Raw genomic sequence first — 20,222 nt, 5'->3', positions numbered from 1 at the left:
AATACGTCATTTTTAGATTCAGCGTCAAATTAATCAGGATTTATTAGTAAATCTGAACGAGCATAATTGTTTCTTTTTAATTAGTTCGAATTATTAAAAATTTACAGAGCTTCCGTAAAGTTTCTGTGCACTGGAATTATGGAACTATAATGATGAAACTTTCTCGATTATAACTTTTTATTTTTATTCCATTATTTTATAGAAACGGATATTATAATTATTGGAATCTATATATATAAAAAAATGAATGTTTGTCTGTCTGTATGTCTCTTATGCCTTCCTAAACCGTTCATCCGATTGCGATGAAACATTGGAGAACGGTTGGACGCGTGCCATGGAAGGTAGCTGAATTAGTTTGGACCCGCTAGGTGGCGCTGGCGTCGAGATATTTCGAAAAATTGTATTTACGGCCCGATTTGGTTCATATTCAAAATATTAATATTAGTTAAGTGAAAATAAATATTTTTGCAAGAACTATACCCGCTAGGTGGGGCCGGTGTCGAGATATTTACGAAACAAACAAACAAATATACAAACAGACTTTTTTATTAATGGACGATTAAAACAAAAAACTAATGGACCGATTTACGCGCGGGCAAAAGGGATAAATGGGAAAATGGAAAACGGGGAAAAGGGGATAACGTGGAAGAGAAAAGGGTAAAAAGGAAACTGGGAGAGGGGTGAGGGATAAGGGTGAAAGGGAAAAGTTGGAAAGGGAAAAGGGTAAAGAGAATAAATGAACGGTAAAATTTGTGAAGTTCAGTTTTTTAATTTTTTTATCAAATTTTCAATTGTGTTCATTTAAACTCTCTCTCTCTCTCTCTCTCTCTCTCTCTCTCTATATATATATATATATATATATATATATATATATAGAGCAATAGCGAAGCACTGCCGGGTCTGCTAATAGTTTATAAAAGGTGTTCAAATCATGACCTTTAACATTAATTCAACCATGCACACCCTTCAATTTGTTTTCAAATATTTTAACCAGCTGATGTACAGGAAAGTCTCGTACGTATGCCTTTATCGCCGGTTTTAGTTTCTTTAATTGTGCGTGATCTATTGCGATACACTGCTTATTTAACTATTGCCCGTAGAAAATAAGCTGGGGGAGTCACATCGGACTATCGTCCAAGCCACAAACCCTTCAAAATTATTCGTTCACCAAAGATATTTCGTAAAAAAATCATTGATTTGTTAGCTGTGCGCACTGTGACGCTATCTTATTGAAACCGACCGTGGTTGATTTCCACTTCTGTTAATCGACTGATAAAGTTGGTTAAAATAGCATAATGACTCAGTAACAGTATTTTCAAAAGCGATTGGACCTACAAAGCGTGTTCGACTCAAACCGACCCAAACTCCAATTTTTTTGAAATTAAGGTCAATAAAACGTTTAAACCAATAATTACAATATTTAATCTTTTGGAATGATTTGTAGGTTTCAGATGTAGTAGAAATAATGAAGATGGACCACTGAATGTGAAAATAGGAAGAGGAAAGATTACGGAGGTAGAAGAATTTTTTTATTTAAGAAGTAGAATTACTAAAGATGGACGAAGCAGGAGCGATATTTAAGTTGCCATATATCAGCGGCGAAACGAGCCTTCAGTCAGAAATATAATTTGTTTACATCAAAAATTAATTTAAACGTCAGAAAAAGATTTTTGAAAGTATACGTTTGAAGCGTCGCTTTATATGGAAGTGAAACTTGGACGATCGGAGTACCCGAGAAGAAAAGATTAGACGCTTTTGAAATGCGGTGCTATAGGAGAATGTTAAAAATCAAACGGGTAGATAAAGTGACAAATCAAGAGGTATTGCGGCAAATAGACGAAGAAAGAAGCGTTTGGAAAAATATAGCTAAACGAAGAGGCAGATTTATAGGCCACATATTAAGGCATCCTGGAGTAGTCGCTTTAATATTGGAAGGACAGGTAGAAGGAAAACACTGTGTAGGGAGGCCACGCTTGGAATATGTAAAACAAATTGTTAGGGATGCAGGATGTAGAGGGTATACTGAAATGAAACTACTGCCACTAGATAGGGAATCTTGGAAAACTGCATCAAACCAGTCAAATGATTGAAGCGAAAAAAAAAGTTATAATACTATCTAGACGGGAAATTTAAAACCATTAATTGTCAGAAAAGGATAAAACCAAGTGAGATTTTCCATAAATTTCTGGTGTGGTATCATCAACAATAAAACTTTTGACGTACGTGGGCAATTTTATGGAAGTTCGATACCAACAATTGCTGGAAGAGTTTCTACTGCTATCTGTTAATGAATTACCTTTAGATTTGCATAATGGAGATGTATTTACAACGAGATAGAGTTTCAGCAGACAACTACGGCGAGGTAAAGGAATTTTTAAATACTCATTCCCGTAAAAGACAGTTTGCTAACCAAGGAGCTATTACTTGGACGACGAAACATGCAGATCTTTTCCCGATATTTGGTTCTTAGTCGGCCATATTTCGAAAAACCAAATAGTATAAATTTAAATTAATTTTAATATTTTTCATTATTTGAAAAGTTAAATTGACATTTTAAACGTAAATATTATAAGAAAAAATTAAGAAGATAATAATCGGTTATTTTCTTTTTCTTTTTGAATCTTGAATTTAGAGATGCGAAAGCATCTGAAATTGAAAGATAAAAGTATACGTATTGCTTTAGGAGGGAGGAATTAATTGTAGTGATTATTATATATAGATGATGGGTGGAGACATCTCTTCATGATGAATTTATTCCATATATATATATATATAACATGTAAAATAGTTATACATCAATCATTAATGTTTATGAAGTGAATTACGGGTGTTGTCACCAACAGATAAATCACCGAAACGTCATGTAGTTCATTTAAAATTCCTCCTTTCACACCCCCGCCCGCCAGCGCTTAACGGAACTAAATTCAAGATTCCCTGTTACCTATTATAACTGATAAATCTATAATTTGACGTATACATAAATAATAATATAAAATTTATTTTTATGTAATCACAAATTTAAAAAAATCAAAAAATCTTTTTTTAATAATGTTTAATTATTTATTTTTAAAAGATAATATTATATTTAATTTAGAATGGTAATTTACAAACGGTTTAAATCTGTATAAATAAAAATGTAAATGTTCGTTTGCAAAATCTTAAATCTTCGAAAGTTCTTTCGAACGTTGCATTCGAGTACTCTGTTGTTTATATATCTAAAATGTCACACCTGTGACAGGTAAAAACATGCTTTTTTTTAAAAAAAAGCGATAATATAATTTATTTTTTACTTTACAGTGCATTTTTAAATTTGTTAATATATTATATTTTTTTGTTTAAAATTCTCAATTTGATTTAATTCTTATTTTTTACTTTTTAGAGGGGGTTTCTAATTTGTTTCCCTTTTTTATTAATGTTAATATTAATATTAGTTAAATAAAAACTTTTTAAAAAAATAATTTTTTATATGTAATCAAATATATTTTTGTAATTTTTTATTTATTTTTTATTATTATGCAACGAGTTATTAAACTTCAAACTTATCGACAGAGATATCAGTTATCTAGTATGTAATATAAAACGTTTGTATAATAAATAAATACAGAAAAAGATTGGAAGAAAATAGAGTGAGAAACAACAAGATAACGTGAAATAGAATTATGAGAAATGTTAGGTATGTGTGAGTGTATGTATGTTTTATATATATATTTAATATACGTCATCGTAAATCTGGCCTCAGGCAACGTTCTGGTTTACGTCTAGGTGACAGTATCCTGGCCTTTATATATGATATATTATATATATATATATATATTTAAAGAGCTGGGAAAAGCTAACCTACTTTTATTTTGTTCATTTTATGAAATTTCTTTGAAAAATGTCAATAACAAAAATGTGTGCTACTTAAGTTATAATTTAAATTTTAACAGCACAGATTTTTATAACCTGACTTCTACTCCAACATTTTTCATTATTAATTTTATATGTCCTTTTTTATGATTTTTACATCGTAAAATGATGAAATAAATTCTTATCTATGACGTATTTATTTAATTATTCTATCTATTTATTCTTTCTCTATTTCATTTTCTTTTTTTCCTGTAAAACAATATATAGGATTTTTTTTATATAGTAACTAGCAGACCCGGCATGCTTCACTATTGCTATATTTGAGTATATATATATAAATGCACAAAATTGAAAGTTTGGTAAAACATTAAAAACTGAACATTACGGATCTTCACAAAATTTAATCTTTCCCTTTTTCCCCTTCTCCCTTTTTCGTTTTTCCCCTGTTCCATTTTCCTTTATCTCCTTTTCCATTTCTCCTCCCTTTTCCCCATCCCATTTCCCCCGTTTCCCTTTTTCTATTATCCCTGTTTCCAATTTCCCCTTTTCCAATTTTCCCGCGCCAAAAAGGCCAAGTAGTTTTTTTTTCTACAGCGAACATTAACAAGTATTGGCTTTTATATACGTAGGAGAAGAAAGACAGTTTATATATTTGTTTTATAATTATCTCGACACCAATGTCACCTAGCGAGTCTATTTTTCGTAAAAATATTTCTTTTCGCGTAATTAATATATATTCTGAATATGAGCCAAATCGGACCATAAATGTAATTTTTCCAAATATCTCAACCCCAGTGCCACCTAGCAGGTCCATTTTGCTTTCCATGTAAGTAACACGTTTTCTGAATACGAGCCAAATCGGACAATAAATACAATTTTTCAAAATATCTCGACCCCCAGCACCCCCAAGCGGGTCCAGACTAATTCAGAAACCTTTGCGGGCGCGCGCACAACAACTCACCAAAGTTTCATCGCTATCGGATGAACGGTTTAGGAAGGCATAAGAGACATACTACAGACAAACATTCATTTTTATATATATAGATGCGTCTCACGACGAGGTATACACTTTTGATTTAGTATCACTTGCCCATTCCCTAACCAATACTATTGAAACTTAACTGACCTTTTAACGAAGGTTCTAGAAAGGTTTTCTAGGATTTATAGAAACAAAATGGCGATTTCTAAATAAAAATATCAATTTTAGATAACCATTTTATTTTTTTATAACGAAATAGCTGGTAAAAATTATTGTAAACAAGAAAACAATTCCTAAAATTATGATAAATTTTTTATGAATCAATAAAGAAAATACTCAAACAAAAAATCTATCAACAGCGACACACTGGTAAAATCGTTTAATAAATCCTGTGTGTATTCATTCGTAAAAAAAGTCTTGGAATTCGTATAATTTATAATTCAATAATCCCCTGTTCAACTCTTCATGAATGTTAAGGATACGTGCAGTAGCGGCTCGTAACTAAAATTAGTGGGGGGGGGGGGTGCTCTAGAAAATTTTTTCTGGGTCTTTTCAAGGCCGCGGTTAAAGTTTTTTAGGGTTTTTTAAGCACAATGTGTTTAAAACCCGTATTCGGTTTAATCGAGTAAATAATAAAATTTCATTACAGATTACCTTTTCATTTTTTCTAATTACCTTCTCTTTCACCCTTTCAGCGTATTTTTGGACAGATTTGGCGATCAAAGAGCCCTTGCTTTCCGCCATTTTCTGATCGCTACTGAAAAAACAACTAAACCGCTTTCGTATTCCTACCACCGATTAAACTAGAAAAGGGAACGAACAAGGAACGTTCCATATAGATGCCCCAAAAAATAGAACTACGTTCCACCAGCACGTCAGGGTCGGCACTGCGGGAGCTACAGTTCTGTCTCTACTTCGCCGTTTTGCGTGCAGCTTCACACACGTACACGCACAACTTAATTTAAAATATTTATCAGTTTATTTAAATATTTAATATTTTTTGTTTATTTAATTCAACGGTTGTACCTAAAACGGACGCGCATACCGCGTTTAATTCGCGCGGATGTGGCGGTACTAGCGGTCACTTTAAATACTTTTTTACGGTTTAAATGCTATTAATTTATTTAATTCTATCGCTCACCTGTGATGTCACAACATAGCAGACGACTACATCAGCTGTACGTCAGTGCTACAGTAGCGCTCCTTGTGGTGACGCAGTATACCCGCTTAGCTAATAATTTAGATAGATTATTTGTGTGCAAGTTGGTTTGTGCAAAAAATGTTTTTTGAAATATTATTTTTTAATCGTTAACAAATGCGCCTAAGAAAAAAAGACCTTGCTCTACAGCTTCACCTGTTGAAAATTTAATGGAATCAATACCCCATATATCCAAGTAATCTGACCAAGTTCGGTAAAAATCGGTTCAGTAGTTCTGGAGATATAAGGTGATTTAGAGAGCGGCACCGAACATACACGCGTAAATACGAACATTAACAACCGCAAAATTTCCATTCGATTTTTTCCTTAGGTGTCAAAACATGAAGATCCGGTGAAAACCACATATGCCCAAATTGGACCTATTAAAATTTTTTCCTTTATAAACTCTGCTTTAACGGTATCTAGACGGGAAAGTAAAATATGAAATATTGTTTCACCACCATACGTAACATTTTTTTTCTTTTTTTGTTTAATTCACCGTAGTATAAGCTTTGAAGCTTGACCATAGGAATATTAAATGTAAATTCGTAACATATGAAAAATGTCGTGCCTGATCGGGATATCAACCCGAGACCTCCGGCGTGTGAAAGACCGATACGCTACCATTCCATCAAGGAGACGGTCATTATAATCATTTTCAGTTAAAATCCTAAGCAGTTATTGGTAGAAATCCCAACTATTTCCCATCTATAACGTCACGCATTTCTGCAATTATTAAAACCATTTAAACTAACTTTTTTTTGGATAATATAAGAATTTGCTTTATTTATTGTACTGAAAAATATTGAAATTTTTTCTCGGTAAATTAATTGTAAGAAATTTAAGGTTATTTTAGGTTTAAACACAAGATATAATTTAAATCAACAATAGTTTCAAGTAGTTAATGAAGCTTAAGTACGGGCAATTACTAATGTTCGTTAATTTTCCTTTTTTTTTAAATTTGATGTGAACACCACATGACTTCCTTTTACGCCTATTAAATTTCAAATACAAATTTTTAAAAGTACATAAAATTCTATTTCGTTAATAACTTCTGATATTTTTTTATTTATTTTGAATTAGTATTCATCGAAAAATGTTTTTATAATCAGAGGTTAATAATTAATAATAAATCAATATATTTAAATTAAAAAAAATATATAAAAAAAAGAGGTAAAGTCTGATTCGAACCGATGTACCTTCCCCTTGTAAGATGCAAATATTTCATTAATTAAAATTTAATTTGGCTATAACTCTGGAACCGATGAAAATAAGTAACACTTGTGATATATCGTTGAAAAGCTCTCAATGAGGGCGTATTGTTGTAGATACAGCAACGCAGCGACTTGGAATAGCATTCACCAAGTAATAGGTTATATAGAATCAACTTCAATGTATTTCTTATGGCAAATACAAACCGGAAGAAAAAATCAAAAAAGCGGTATTAATCCACGTCCAAAATTCACAGGCACGTTCACAGGCACGTTCAGAATTCACCAACCAACAACCAAACAAAAAACCGAACTAAACGGCAAAAATCGCAGAGCGGAACAAGAATAGGTCTACACCCTATGAGTACTCCAACTCGAGACGAATATGGTCCATTTTTTTCACCCCCTGGGCCAATAATTGGTGATATCAAAAAACTTTACTAAGAAGATAAGTTTTAGGCCCTTATGCAAAGAATAGTAGGAACATAATTAAAATTTTATTTAGCTATAACTCTGGAACCGATAAGTACCACTTATGTGATATATCGTTGAAAAGCTCTCATGAAGGTATATTACTCCGCTTAAGAAAGTCCAAAATCCAAATTGTTTGGGATTTTCGGCTTTTTTGGACACTTTTGGTCCAGTCAATTGCAATCAAAAGCGGAGGAGCGCAACTAGATATTATTACAGTCGTAAATCCAAAATTTCTACATCCTACGGCTAATCGTTTTCGAGTTTGAGTTATACATACGTACGTACAGACGTCACGCCAAACCTAGTAAAAATGGATACTTCCGTTGAAATCTGAAAACCGAAATTTTTCGCGATTACAACTTCCTCTAATTCGTACAAGTAAGTAAAAATGGTCGATTTCATCGCCTTTGAGATGCATATCGCAAATATTGATTCGTGATAAGTGAATCTGTTTAAATTCACGCGAAACCAAAGTATTACGAGAGCTTTTTAACGAGTCTAAGTGTTTCGATGTGATATTCAATCGTTGTATGCGATACATTTCACCTCTCTGCAATTTCCACCAAGGGTTTATAACGCTCCTAATCAATTATGACTTTGATCTGGTCTTAACGACTTCAGTAGGTCGACGTTGTAGGCCACCCTGGAACTTAGAGGTCACGGGGAAAACTGGCCGCTCATAAACGGCGAGTCAGTGTCAGTGTGGCGAGAGCCGCATTGTCGGGCCGTGTGGGAGTTCCTCGATGAGGTTGCGAAGTTCAACCGTCATCGCTACAGTTTTTTAATTAATCTGGGTTATACTGATTCCTATAGCGCCGCTGTGGGATGTGTTTCCTGAGATAATGGCTGGCCACCAGCCAGATATAAGCTCCAAGCGCTTTAAATGGTGGACAGGTAATAGCTGGCATACAGCGACCGAGGCGTGACAGCCTAAATTGCTGTCTTTTATTATTAACTTTAACGACTTTTAGTAATTAGTAACAAGGGGTGCTCCTCCCCGATCTAGATTTAGTTTGACAAGTGAGCGGGTGGTGAATAGCACCCTGCTTAATCCGCTCACGCTGATAGATAGCTCACTAGGAGCTTTTAGGTAACGAGGTCGCTAAACTGTTTTAGAGGCGCAGTAGCCGTATCTTGGCACTGACATTTGTTTTACGCTCTAGGGCGACCGAATGGGGTGGTGGCGGGAGAAATGCCAGTTAACCAATTCAGTAGGTCGACCAAAAGAACACCCAAAAAAAATGTATGTATTTAATACTCGTTTAACAAAGTAATTTTACGTCAAACAGAAAATAGTGCGTTTTTTGAACCCGATCTTTTGTCTTTTACCCCAGATTTCTCGAAAACTTTTAAAAATACAGTTTTGGACTTCTTTTAACTTTCCTGGAGAGATTTAAATCATTAAATTACCTCTTAATTTAAGAATAAGAATTTCAGTCTTGTTTAATTTTATTGAAGGCGCCGAAATTAGAGCGAAAAGTTTTGGCAGCCTACAATCACTAAAGAAGCGTTTCCAAATCTTCTTTATCCTCACCAGTAGAACATACTGAATGTTTTTTACGTTCTTCGAGAATCAGTCTGTATAAACAAAATCCTAGCTGGATCTTCAATCGTTAATATAATGTAATTAGTTGTAAATATACATTTGATTAATGATTTATACTCTGGAACCGATGAAAATAAGTACCACTTATGACATATCGTTGAAAAACTCTCAATGAGGACTTATTACTGCGGTTAAGAAAAAGTCCAAAATCCAAATTGTTTGGGATTTTGAGCTTTTTTTGGACACTTTTGGTTCAGCCGATTGCAATCAAAACGGGAGGTGCACAACTAGATATTACAACAGTCCTAAATCCAAAATTTCATCAGCCTACGGCTAATAGTTTTTGAGTTATGCGAGACACATACGTACGTACGTACAAACGTCACGCCGAAACTAGTCAAAATGGGTTCAGGGATGGTCAAAATGGATATTTCCGTTGAAATCTAAAAACTGAAATTTTTCGCGATTACAGTACTTCCTTGTACGTCGTGTATGGAAGTAAAAAATATTTATTAAATTAAATTTTTACCCTTTATAAATCATTTATTTTACTCTGATAATAGTTTACCTAAAAATTTATAACTGCATTGATTAACAGTATTTTTTTGTTTTTTTAATGAACTAGTTCACCACCAAAGGTTGTACATGAGAATATAAAATGATATTTTTTATCGTATTTTTTTTGTCTTCAGTCATTTGATTGGTTTGATGCGGCTCTCCAAGATTCCCTATCTAGTGCTAGTCGTTTCATTTCAGTATACCCTCTACATCCTACATCCGTAGCAATTTGTTTTACATATTCCAAACGTGGCCTGCCTGCACAATTTTTTCCTTCTACCTGTCCCTCCAATATTAAAGCGACTATTCCAGGATGCCTTAATATGTGGCCTATAAATCTGTCTCTTCTTTTAACTATATTTTTCCAAATGCTTCTTTCTTCATCGATTTGCCGCAACACCTCTACATTTGTCAATTTATCCACCCGTCTGATTTTTAACATTTTCCTGTAGCACCGCATTTCAAAAGCTTCTAATCTTTTCTTCTCAGATACTCCGTTCGTCTAAGTTTCATTTCTTTTTATCGTATATAAAATGCCAAACCTGACCGGAATTCAAACCCGGGACCCCCGTATAAAAGATTGAGATGCTACCGTTCCGCCACCGACATCGTGTTAAGTCGATACATTTGAAATATTTCCTCTACAGAATGATTTTATGAAAACATTTTTGTTACAAATATTATTTGTATGGAAGAACGAACAAATAAATAAGGAAAAAAATTTTACCTTATTGAATTTTTATCGAGATGCGATACCCTCAACTTTGTTATTTCTTTTCCCCTTAAAGCGGAATTAAAAAAAAAAATAAGTTGCTATCGATGTTACACATATATAGAAACCACCCTATCAAATGCCAAGTGTTTATATTGCAATTCGGAAATATGAAAAGTTATCGAATCTTACATTTTTCTACTTTCATTCCTTTGCGGGAAAAAAATATCAAATATAGATTTAATACTCCAAAATTATGTTTGATACTGATAATTAAGTAAAAAAATTTATTTTAACCCGGTGTCGATGAAAATTCATATATTTAAAATATATTAGGCAACCCTTGCCTCAAATTACCATCAAAAGTGTAATAGAAATGATTACAGAAATAATAGGTATTTTTATTTTAAAAATAAGTTATATTAATCTGCGTGTCCTTGAAATAAATATTTTTAGATTCTGATCGATACATAATAATATATTTTTTCTACGGCTGTAAAAAGAGTTTGAATTACGCAACTGGGACTTGCATCATATTAAAGTTCATTATAAAACAAATTTTCATTATGATACAAATCTTCAACTAATCGAAAGCTTTCTCTTAAAAAAAGTTTATTCTAAAAAAAAATTATTTTTATTATTTTAGACTTTATTAAAGTGGCTATTAGATTTTGAGATTGCGATAAAATTTTTTATAAAATCATTTCCAAATCGCATAGAATATTTTTTTATAAATAATATTAACTGATAGTAATATGCAGTCCAAACATAAATAACAAATTTATAAGTAAAGTCCGGTAAAGTAAATGTTCAAGATAAATATGAGTAACTTTTAAAAAAGTTGACAACACAGCTGTAGGACTTTTCCGTCACGCCTTTTTTTCTGATGAACGGCTTACACACACAACTTAATTAAAAATATTTATTATTTTATTTAAATATTTAATAATTTTTGTTTATTTAATTCTATGATTCTAATTAAAGCGCGCGCGCATACCGTATTTCATTCGCTTGGGTATGGCTGTACTCGTGGCCACTTTAAATATTCATTTACACTTTAAATATTATTTATTTATTTCATTGTACCGGTCAACTATGACATCACTACATAGCAGACGACTTCAGGAGCTGTACGTCAGTGCTACCCTAGCGTTACTTGTGGTGAGAGAGTTTACTAATGACGCACTATACCCACTTAGCCAGTAGTTCATTAGAACAGTTTTTGGGGTGGGAGTACGAGTTTGCAAAAAATATTTTTTTTTTTTTGCAAATGTGTTAACAAATGTGCATGGAACGGAACGGGACGTAAGAATGACGGGAGTTTAATTATTTCTCCCTACAGATCGCAGAGCCTGGAAAATGTTCCTTGGTTTTGTATCATTCCATTATCGGGCAGGTTATTGGTTATTTAGTGGCAGGTAGGTGGTAACAGGTAGGATCCCGGGTGGCTAGGGTTCCGGCCTAGGCACTGGATTGGTTGGAGGTAGGCGTATTGGTATCATACTATGTTTATATTGGTGTTTGTGATTCGATTTGGAGTTCCCGCTGGTGGGCGTGGCCGCTCTGCCGGTGTATGGTAACCCGTGTGACCGGGGGCGTGGCTTCGTTCCGTCGATGGCGGTTCTGGTTGTGACTTGGTAATGCCGCGCGAGACTCCATGATTGGACCGGGTGGGGATACGGGGTTTGTCCCCGGTTTATACGCGGACCGGAATGAGGTTACGTTCCCCTTGTTAGGTGATCTAAATCGATCGACTTATTTGGGTGCAGGTCTGAATTTCTATGTTGCGTAAAACATAATTTTGCTTGGTACGAGTGTAGCGCTGATTTAACTTTAAACTCGTACCTTTTCTGAGACGTTCACATCAGGAACGGTGCTGTCAAATTTGGACTAGACACGGGGTACACTCTTCCGCGGTTTCGGTGACTTAGTTTGAGGGAATCATGTTAGGTTGGATGTGAATGTCCGTTTGAGGCCTATGTGAAGGCAAAATTTGATTTGTATTTTACTGATGCAAATGTTTGCCGAGGCATTTACATCGGTGGCATCCTGACCGAGGCCTGGCTGAACACCGAGAGATGTAATCAGTTAGAGGGTCTAAAGACGACCTCCTATAAAACCTCTCAGGGCTTCGAACGGAGAGGGCGGTATGGCGACCGGTAACGTCACAAGGTGGGTGTCTTCCCCCGACGGGGTTGGGATGGTTATTTAGTGGGGGATATAAATTTTAAGTCTTATTTATGGCCGGATTTGGTGATTTATGTTTCTATCCGTACGGACCAGCGTGAAAATTATTTACTGGGTCTGTCCGTGAGAGATTAAGATTTTGAGTCTCGTAATACCGGCGTGATTCCCCACTCAGTCCGTCCGCTGAAGTCCATTCGGTGCTAAGGCCTTTCGGGCTGGCAGGACACGCCTACCGGGGCCCTAGTTATTTTGGAGGAAGCAATGCGTCCCCTTCTCCGGACTTTGCGACTATAATAGTCGCAAACATCTTACGTAATATTCACCAACATCTAATGAAAATGACGTTACGATCTTATTGACGTACAATTTAAATTTACTTCTTGACAACCGACTATTATGAATGTAACAATTTTAATTTAAATACAATTATACATTTAAATTTGAATTAACATCTTTTGGTAAATCCCTGATGATGGAGTAACGGCTCCGAAAGTACTTGGGTATATACTTTTATAATTGTTGGTAAGTGAAACATTATTTTATACAATTGCATTAATACCAACGGTCCCAAATGCTTAGTAAATTAAATTAACAAACAGTTTCCTTTCTAAAGCTATAGCTCTGCTATAACGCTATCTTGACGGGAAAGTAAAATGTGAAATATTGTTACACCACCATTCATACGTAACACGTTTTTTCTTTTTGAATTTAATTCACCATATTATAAGCTTCGAAGCTTGACCATAGGAATATGAAATGGAAATTCGTAACGTATGAAAAATGCCGTGCCTGATCGGGATATGAACCGGAGACATCCGGCTTATGAAATACCGATAAGCTACCATTCCATCAAGGATACCGTCATTATATTCATTTTCAGTTAAAATCCTAACCAGTTATTGGTAGAAATCCCAAACTAGTTCCCATCTATAACGTCACGCATTTCTGCAATTAGCTGCCGGCTTATCCCAATCCTTTTCGTTCAAAAAATCTATAAATAAATCACGTGGCAGTTAGATTGATTCTTGCCAGCGATTATCTTCTCGGATCCGATCTATACACTTTCCCTTTGCCTTCTACGTTGCAACTATAAACTGCTATTCGGAAAGTAAAATTTAATTTTGAGACACCAAAAAAAAAAAAAAAATGAACAAACGAAACATATCCAAGACGAACTGTTTTAATTATCTAGTAATAAAACCTCGCGATTCCTGTACCAAATTACACTGAAGAGTTCAATATTGAGACTAATTAATTTAGGATTTAAAAATAATATCAATAAATATTTTTATTTTATTTATTTATTTTTTTTTACTCTACCCCCGGCCCGGATCAACAAAAAAGCAAAGCACAGCCCAAGGGGTTTTCTACTCAAACGGGCTTCCCCGGCCATAAGTCTAGTCCGACAGGTCAGCCCGCCGGTTAGATCTTTTCATTGTTTGCCCTTAACTCCTAGGGCGGGGTATCCAAGCCCGACTATGTCGTTCCTGGACCCGACCCCAGAAACCGAAACTCGGTCTTGACGCCAATGCCTCCGGTGAGAGCACACTGTGCAGGGCACTTGCACCCGGTCTCGGTCTTTTTCCCGAAGGAATGAGAGAGTCCCAGTGCCTCATCGCTGCCGCCCATCCGTGCAAGCACAGCGGAACGGCAGCTCCGTAGGGGGCTGTCCCTCAACCTTTCGTCGCCTCATTATCCCTGGCTTTGTGTCGGAGTGTCCGTGTTACAAAGTCGGTTACCGCACAAAACCTCTCTTCCCCTGATAATATACAATCTATGTTTGTGTGAACTGCAAGGAACCCGGTCAACAACTCACAGGAGCGACGTTCAGTAGCCCGCGTCCGGTAACAATAGATATTAATTATATTCAACTTACCTGGAGGTAACGCAGCTGCTGGATCCGATGGAAATGGAGGTATGGTTAACGGAGGTTCTTCATAATAAATAATTTGTGGAGGACCATCAGGAACAGATTTTGTTTGATTCATTATATTCTTAATTAACTGAAACAAAAGAAATTCAGAAAAAAATTAATAATAATTAAATATACATTAAAATAAATAAGTAAACAAAGTTAGGTAAGGGTGGTAATTCTGAATATTTAACGTTGTCGTTAATTAAGTCGAGTAGAACTTTCTTCTTTTTCGTCAGAATAATTTTTTATCGCTTCTGAAATACGAAGACTAGAGGTGCGAAATATTCTAATGCGACAACCCTTCATGTTACAAGAAAATCTCCGCACGAGATGAAAATTACCATACGCCACGTGGTGAGCTCTCTACATCGATTACGAATCGTGTGACATGCAAATGTGCAAAACAAATCTCGTTAAACGGGGATACACTAAAGGAGGAAGTACAGAAGTGCTTTAAGCAGTAGAATTATGCTTGTAATCAAGTTGGTGATACGTTCCTTGAGATAATTTACGTTTGGTTTCTATTTTTGATACTTCATAAAAAACATGTTTAATTTTGAAGTTTAATTTAAAGTGACACTGTATTTACTTTTGTTCGTATAATGATGACTTGATATGAACTCCTCTCCCCGAAATAGTATTCCAACGGCGTTAGAAACTGTTTTTATATAAAATTAACGGACAAATTTGATGATCTTCGTGGCAGAGTGGTAAAGTCTGGGCCACTTATCTGAAGGTCCCGGGTTCAAATCCCGATCAGACTTGAAATTTTTCATACGCTACGAAATTTAATTTTTCACTCTCATATTTCCACGTAAAAGCATTTCCGGCGAATTAATTCATCAATAAAAAACGGATCAGGAAGGCGGACTAATTTATTGGTATCGTAAGATTCTTGACCTACGAAAACTTCTCCGTCAACAGAAAATATAAGATAGGATATGGAGTTTGCTCACCCGAATATTCTTTTACTTGTTTATTGGTTTTTCTGTATAAGATAGTAAACGATTCTTTAAAAATAAATTTATCGATTAATAAAAAAATAGAATCTTACTTTAAACAAAACCGTATTTAAAGTCAAGTTTCTAAGTGAATTTAGCAAACCGTTCCAAATTCAAACAGTACTAAGAAAAGGTGATGATGGTCTTTAACCGATGCTTTTCAACTTGGTTTTAGATAAAATGACGAAAACATTCTGGAAAAAATAATGATTCAAGTGTGTGAAACAGAACGTAAAAATTAATTATCTACCTTTTGCGATGACATAACATTCTTTCCAAAATCCTTTAAATTAACCATTTTAAAGAAGTAGCTGATAAACAGGCTTCCAGATTTTTTCAAAGATAGAAATGTTGACAATTGCAAACAGTAGTGGCTCGCGTATAGACACTGTGGAACTGCAGCGCCTCTTATTTTCCGCTTAATATTATCGATAACATTTAATATAATGAGTCCTTTTTTTTAATTCTTTCTTTATACTTGTACAATATATAATCCTCAAGCTTAATATCAGCAGCCATCCCTAAGTTTATGAAAAAGATAGAAAAATCTTTGTACGGAACTGTGCGCTTTACAGTTACAGCGGCGTAGTATTTGGCTGTTGTGTGCACGCGCACATAGGAAGATGCACGCGACGCTGCGAGGGAGTGAGAACACTGTCGCTCCCGCAGTGCCGATGCCGGCGTGGTGATGGAAGGTAGTTTTTTTTTATTCGGCGTATGTACGGAACTTACCTTGTTCGTTCCCTTTTCTAGTTTATTCGGTGGAAGGAATATGAAAGCGGTTTAGTCGTTTTTCAGTAGCGATCAGAAAATGGCGGATGACAAGGGATTTTTGATAGTCAACTTTGTCCAAAAACACACTGGAAGGGCGAAAGAGAGGTAATTAGTAAAAACGAATTACGTATTTGTTTCTGAGTACATAAAAATTTATATTAAGCACCTTTGGATTATAGTGTTTTAAGGACACATTTTATTAAGTTTTGTAATAATACCAAAAAATATTACCCGTATTCACATTTTATTATTTATTCGGTTAAACCGAATATGGTTTTTAAGCGCTATGTGTTTAAACACCGTGTACCTTATTCTTGAATGTAATAAAGTGTAGAATTAGATTATCATCCTGCTTCCAGCTATTATATTTGATTAATTTTTTTCGGTTCTTTTATTTTACAAAAATCTTTAACCAAAGTCTTTAAAAGGTCCAGAAAAGAATTTTCTGGAGGAGCACCCCCGCTAACTTTAGCTACGAGAAGCCACTGATCGCCACTAAATATCGAAAAAAGACAATTGAAACAAAGTACGGGAAAATTAACATCTTGGACAATTTTAAATATCTTTGAGAAAAAAGTAGTTCAAACGGAACAGATATAGTAACGATTGAGACAAAAAAACAGCAGTTAGAACGACTAAATTTTTACGTAAAAAATATTTACATTTAAAAGAACCTTTCTATAAATGCAAAATGAAGACGTTATAGCTCAGTTGTAAGACCAATATCTTGTACAGCATGGAAATTACAAATATAACTGGAATAGAAAATCTACTCAAGATAAAAAGAAAAATTTAAAAAAAGATTTACGGTCCAAGAAGAAACACAAACTGAGATGAACGATTAAATTAAAGACCTAGTTGTAACAATAAGAGTAAAACGACTAAAATGCTATGGACAGACGGTCCGAATGTGTCATCAAGGCTAAACAAACAAATTTTCAATAAACTCTGGATTTATAAGGGTCAAGTGAGCTAAGTTAAACAGATTAAAGAAGAGCTCAAAAAGTTTAGCTCTGCAGAAAATTATTGTTTAGATCGAAAAGAATACAGAAAAAAAGTTTTTGAATTAAACATCCCTGTACCTGAAAAGAAAAAACTCAACTGAAGAAAATGCAGTGAAGAAATAAAAGGTTAACAGTACGAAAGAATGAAGAACTTCTGGAAAAAAAACGAAGGAAAGTAATTGAATGATATTTGGATGGTCCTTGAAGGCCTCTCAGCGGAGAAAAAACAGATTACTAAAATATATATATTTATTCAGTAGTGGTTTAATATTTAAAGAGATTTCATTCATGATCACTGCTATTGTAATCCAGTTTTTAGTTTAGAATATCATCATAAGTTTATTATTATTGGATCCTCAGGAACAACACAATTCATAGTTTCTCATTCCTTCTCGAGTTCTCAGTGCTTTCTCTCTCTCTCTCTCTCTCTCTATATATATATATATATATATATATTTATTTTTATGTTTCAATTTGAAAGTGATTGACGCAAAATTACGGCAGTTATCATGTCTACATGAAGGTGAAATACATATATATATATACATACATTATAAATGTGTTAGTTCCCACAAAATACAAAAGATGGCGCTAATGTGTGAGCGCGTACTTTAAAATAGTTAATTATAGGTTTTTTAAAAAAAATTATTAGTTTTTGCTAATTTAAATATGAAATAACTTTTAACAATTAAAAATTAGTTTGAACTGATAAAATACTTATTTTTAGCAGTAATAATTTATTTTAACTAAATAGATACCTACTTAATAATTTTTAACTCTATTCAAATAATCTCACATCAATCAACTCCATTCTCCATTTCCATTCTCTTGCATTTTAAGAGAACTGACCAAGAACAGCACTATATAAATTGTACATTCTAAAATTCTAATCAAAGAAATAAAGTACATTAGTACATTCTAAAAAGAATACAATAAATTATACTTCTATATATATATATAGGCATAGTACACGCATAGCGGTAGATGAAGTATATATTTTATACGCCATTCGGGATATTCAAAAGAATAAATATTATTTTTTAAAAGCTTTTATTTAACTCGCTTTAGGAATAATCAAATCTTGAACTGCTTTATCGTTTGATCTACCGTATGAAAATCAATGAAATTTGTATCTAACTTCGATGACAATACAGCACTACAGTGTCGGAATTTGATATGACTCACCCCCACGCCCTACGCTAAATTCATGCATTTAATTGAAAATTTTCATTTCTCACGAACTATCGTATGAAAATGATTGAAATTTGGTACACATATGTAACTTCGATGTGTAAAAATAAATATATTTACTTTTTTTTAGTCTTAAAAAATACAAAAAAAAATTACAAAATATATTTGATTACATATAAAAAATTATTTTTTAAAAAAGCTTTAATTTAACTAATATTAATATTAACATTAATAAAAAAAGGAAACAAATTAGAAAAACCCTCTAAAAAGTAATTATTAATTATTATCGTTATTATAATCGTAATCGTGATTATGAGTTCGTTAAATAAAAATTCATAATTAATTAAAATGAAATTTTTAGCGGAAGAGTGCGTTCAATTCGGCTTAGATTACAAGCAGAATTCGAAGATGAACTTCAACTATGTGAGAACACGTACAAATAAAGCGAGCGGGTGCATTTTCCCAGATTTTTACTAGTAGCTAGTCAGTCTCAACTGGAGAGGTTCCAGCAGACCTTTCCGCCTCCACGCGTCGTTATTGAAAATGAAAATGAAGATTAATTGTCGTAAAAATAAATGTTGTGTTGTTTTAAATAAATTATAAAAACTGCGCCACGCTTTTATTTAACTAAGTATTTTCATTACTTTTAATTTTAAAATTTAATAATTATTACATTTATTTATTAGATATTTATATAATTTATTTTTTACTTTTCAGTGCATTTTTATATTTGTTAATATATTATATTTTTTTGTTTAAAATTCTCAATTTGATTTAATTCTTATTTTTTACTTTTTAGAGGGTTTTTCTAATTTGTTTCCTCTTTTTATTAATGTTAATATTAATATTAGTTAAGTAAAAGCTTTTTTAAAAAATAATTTTTTATATGTAATCAAATATATTTTTGTAATTTTTTTTGGTTTTTTTGTATTTTTTACATTTTCAATTCCTAATAATTTACTTATAGTTAGTTATTCACTAAATTTTATTATTAATATCTATGAAAGAGAAAAAAAGGGTAGAGCGAGAATATATATGAGTGCATAGTATAATGTGAGTGTATAGTAGCATAGGATGGGAGGTGGGAGAAACAACTGCCGGTGATTCATAATAATTCTCCCCCTCTAATTCTCCCTTATTCTCTCTTTCAATATACATGCCCATACCATACACGAGTATACGGTAAAGATAGACTGTGAATTAGCTGTACCACGTTGCTTCTCGGTTGTGAGAGCGAATCATTAACCTAGAAAATATTTTCGGTAAAGATTACTGTTTATTGTTAAAAAATTACTTTATTTGAAATATTTTGGTCCTGCAATTCTACGGGGGCGAATTTCGCTCCTAGAATGTCGAGAACAGTGGCCGGTAGACGCACGGGCTTAGAACCTATCGTTCCGGGTAATCTCAAACCATCTCACAAGCCTTTCAAAATCGCCTTAAAAATTCCCTAGGACGCACCGTTTTCGAGATACGCCCTTTTTTTTATTTAATAAAAGATATGTCTGAGAAATCGCATTTATTATGTAAAATGTAAATAAAATAATATCAGCTGTCAATAATTAGCTATACAACTATAAAAAATTAAAAATCCACAACACCTGCTTCCGCTAAAAGTAATGA

The 20,222-nt window shown here is 33.6% G+C and overlaps 1 protein-coding gene across 6 annotated transcripts in view; it reads right to left on the bottom strand.

Annotated features, from left to right (window-relative positions):
• LOC142333864 (uncharacterized) overlaps positions 1–20,222 on the bottom strand; it is a 782,720-nt gene that overhangs the window by 73,757 nt on the left and 688,741 nt on the right. For all 6 annotated transcript variants that reach the window (XM_075381431.1, XM_075381432.1, XM_075381433.1 and 3 more), the window contains one exon: positions 14,591–14,717. In XM_075381431.1, the coding sequence (XP_075237546.1) occupies positions 14,591–14,717 (127 nt within the window). The remainder of the gene's footprint in view (positions 1–14,590; positions 14,718–20,222) is intronic.

Source organism: Lycorma delicatula, chromosome 13, assembly GCF_047948215.1.
Source record: "Lycorma delicatula isolate Av1 chromosome 13, ASM4794821v1, whole genome shotgun sequence".
NCBI lineage: Eukaryota > Metazoa > Arthropoda > Insecta > Hemiptera > Fulgoridae > Lycorma > Lycorma delicatula.
This window is presented reverse-complemented; position numbering and strand designations above follow the sequence as displayed.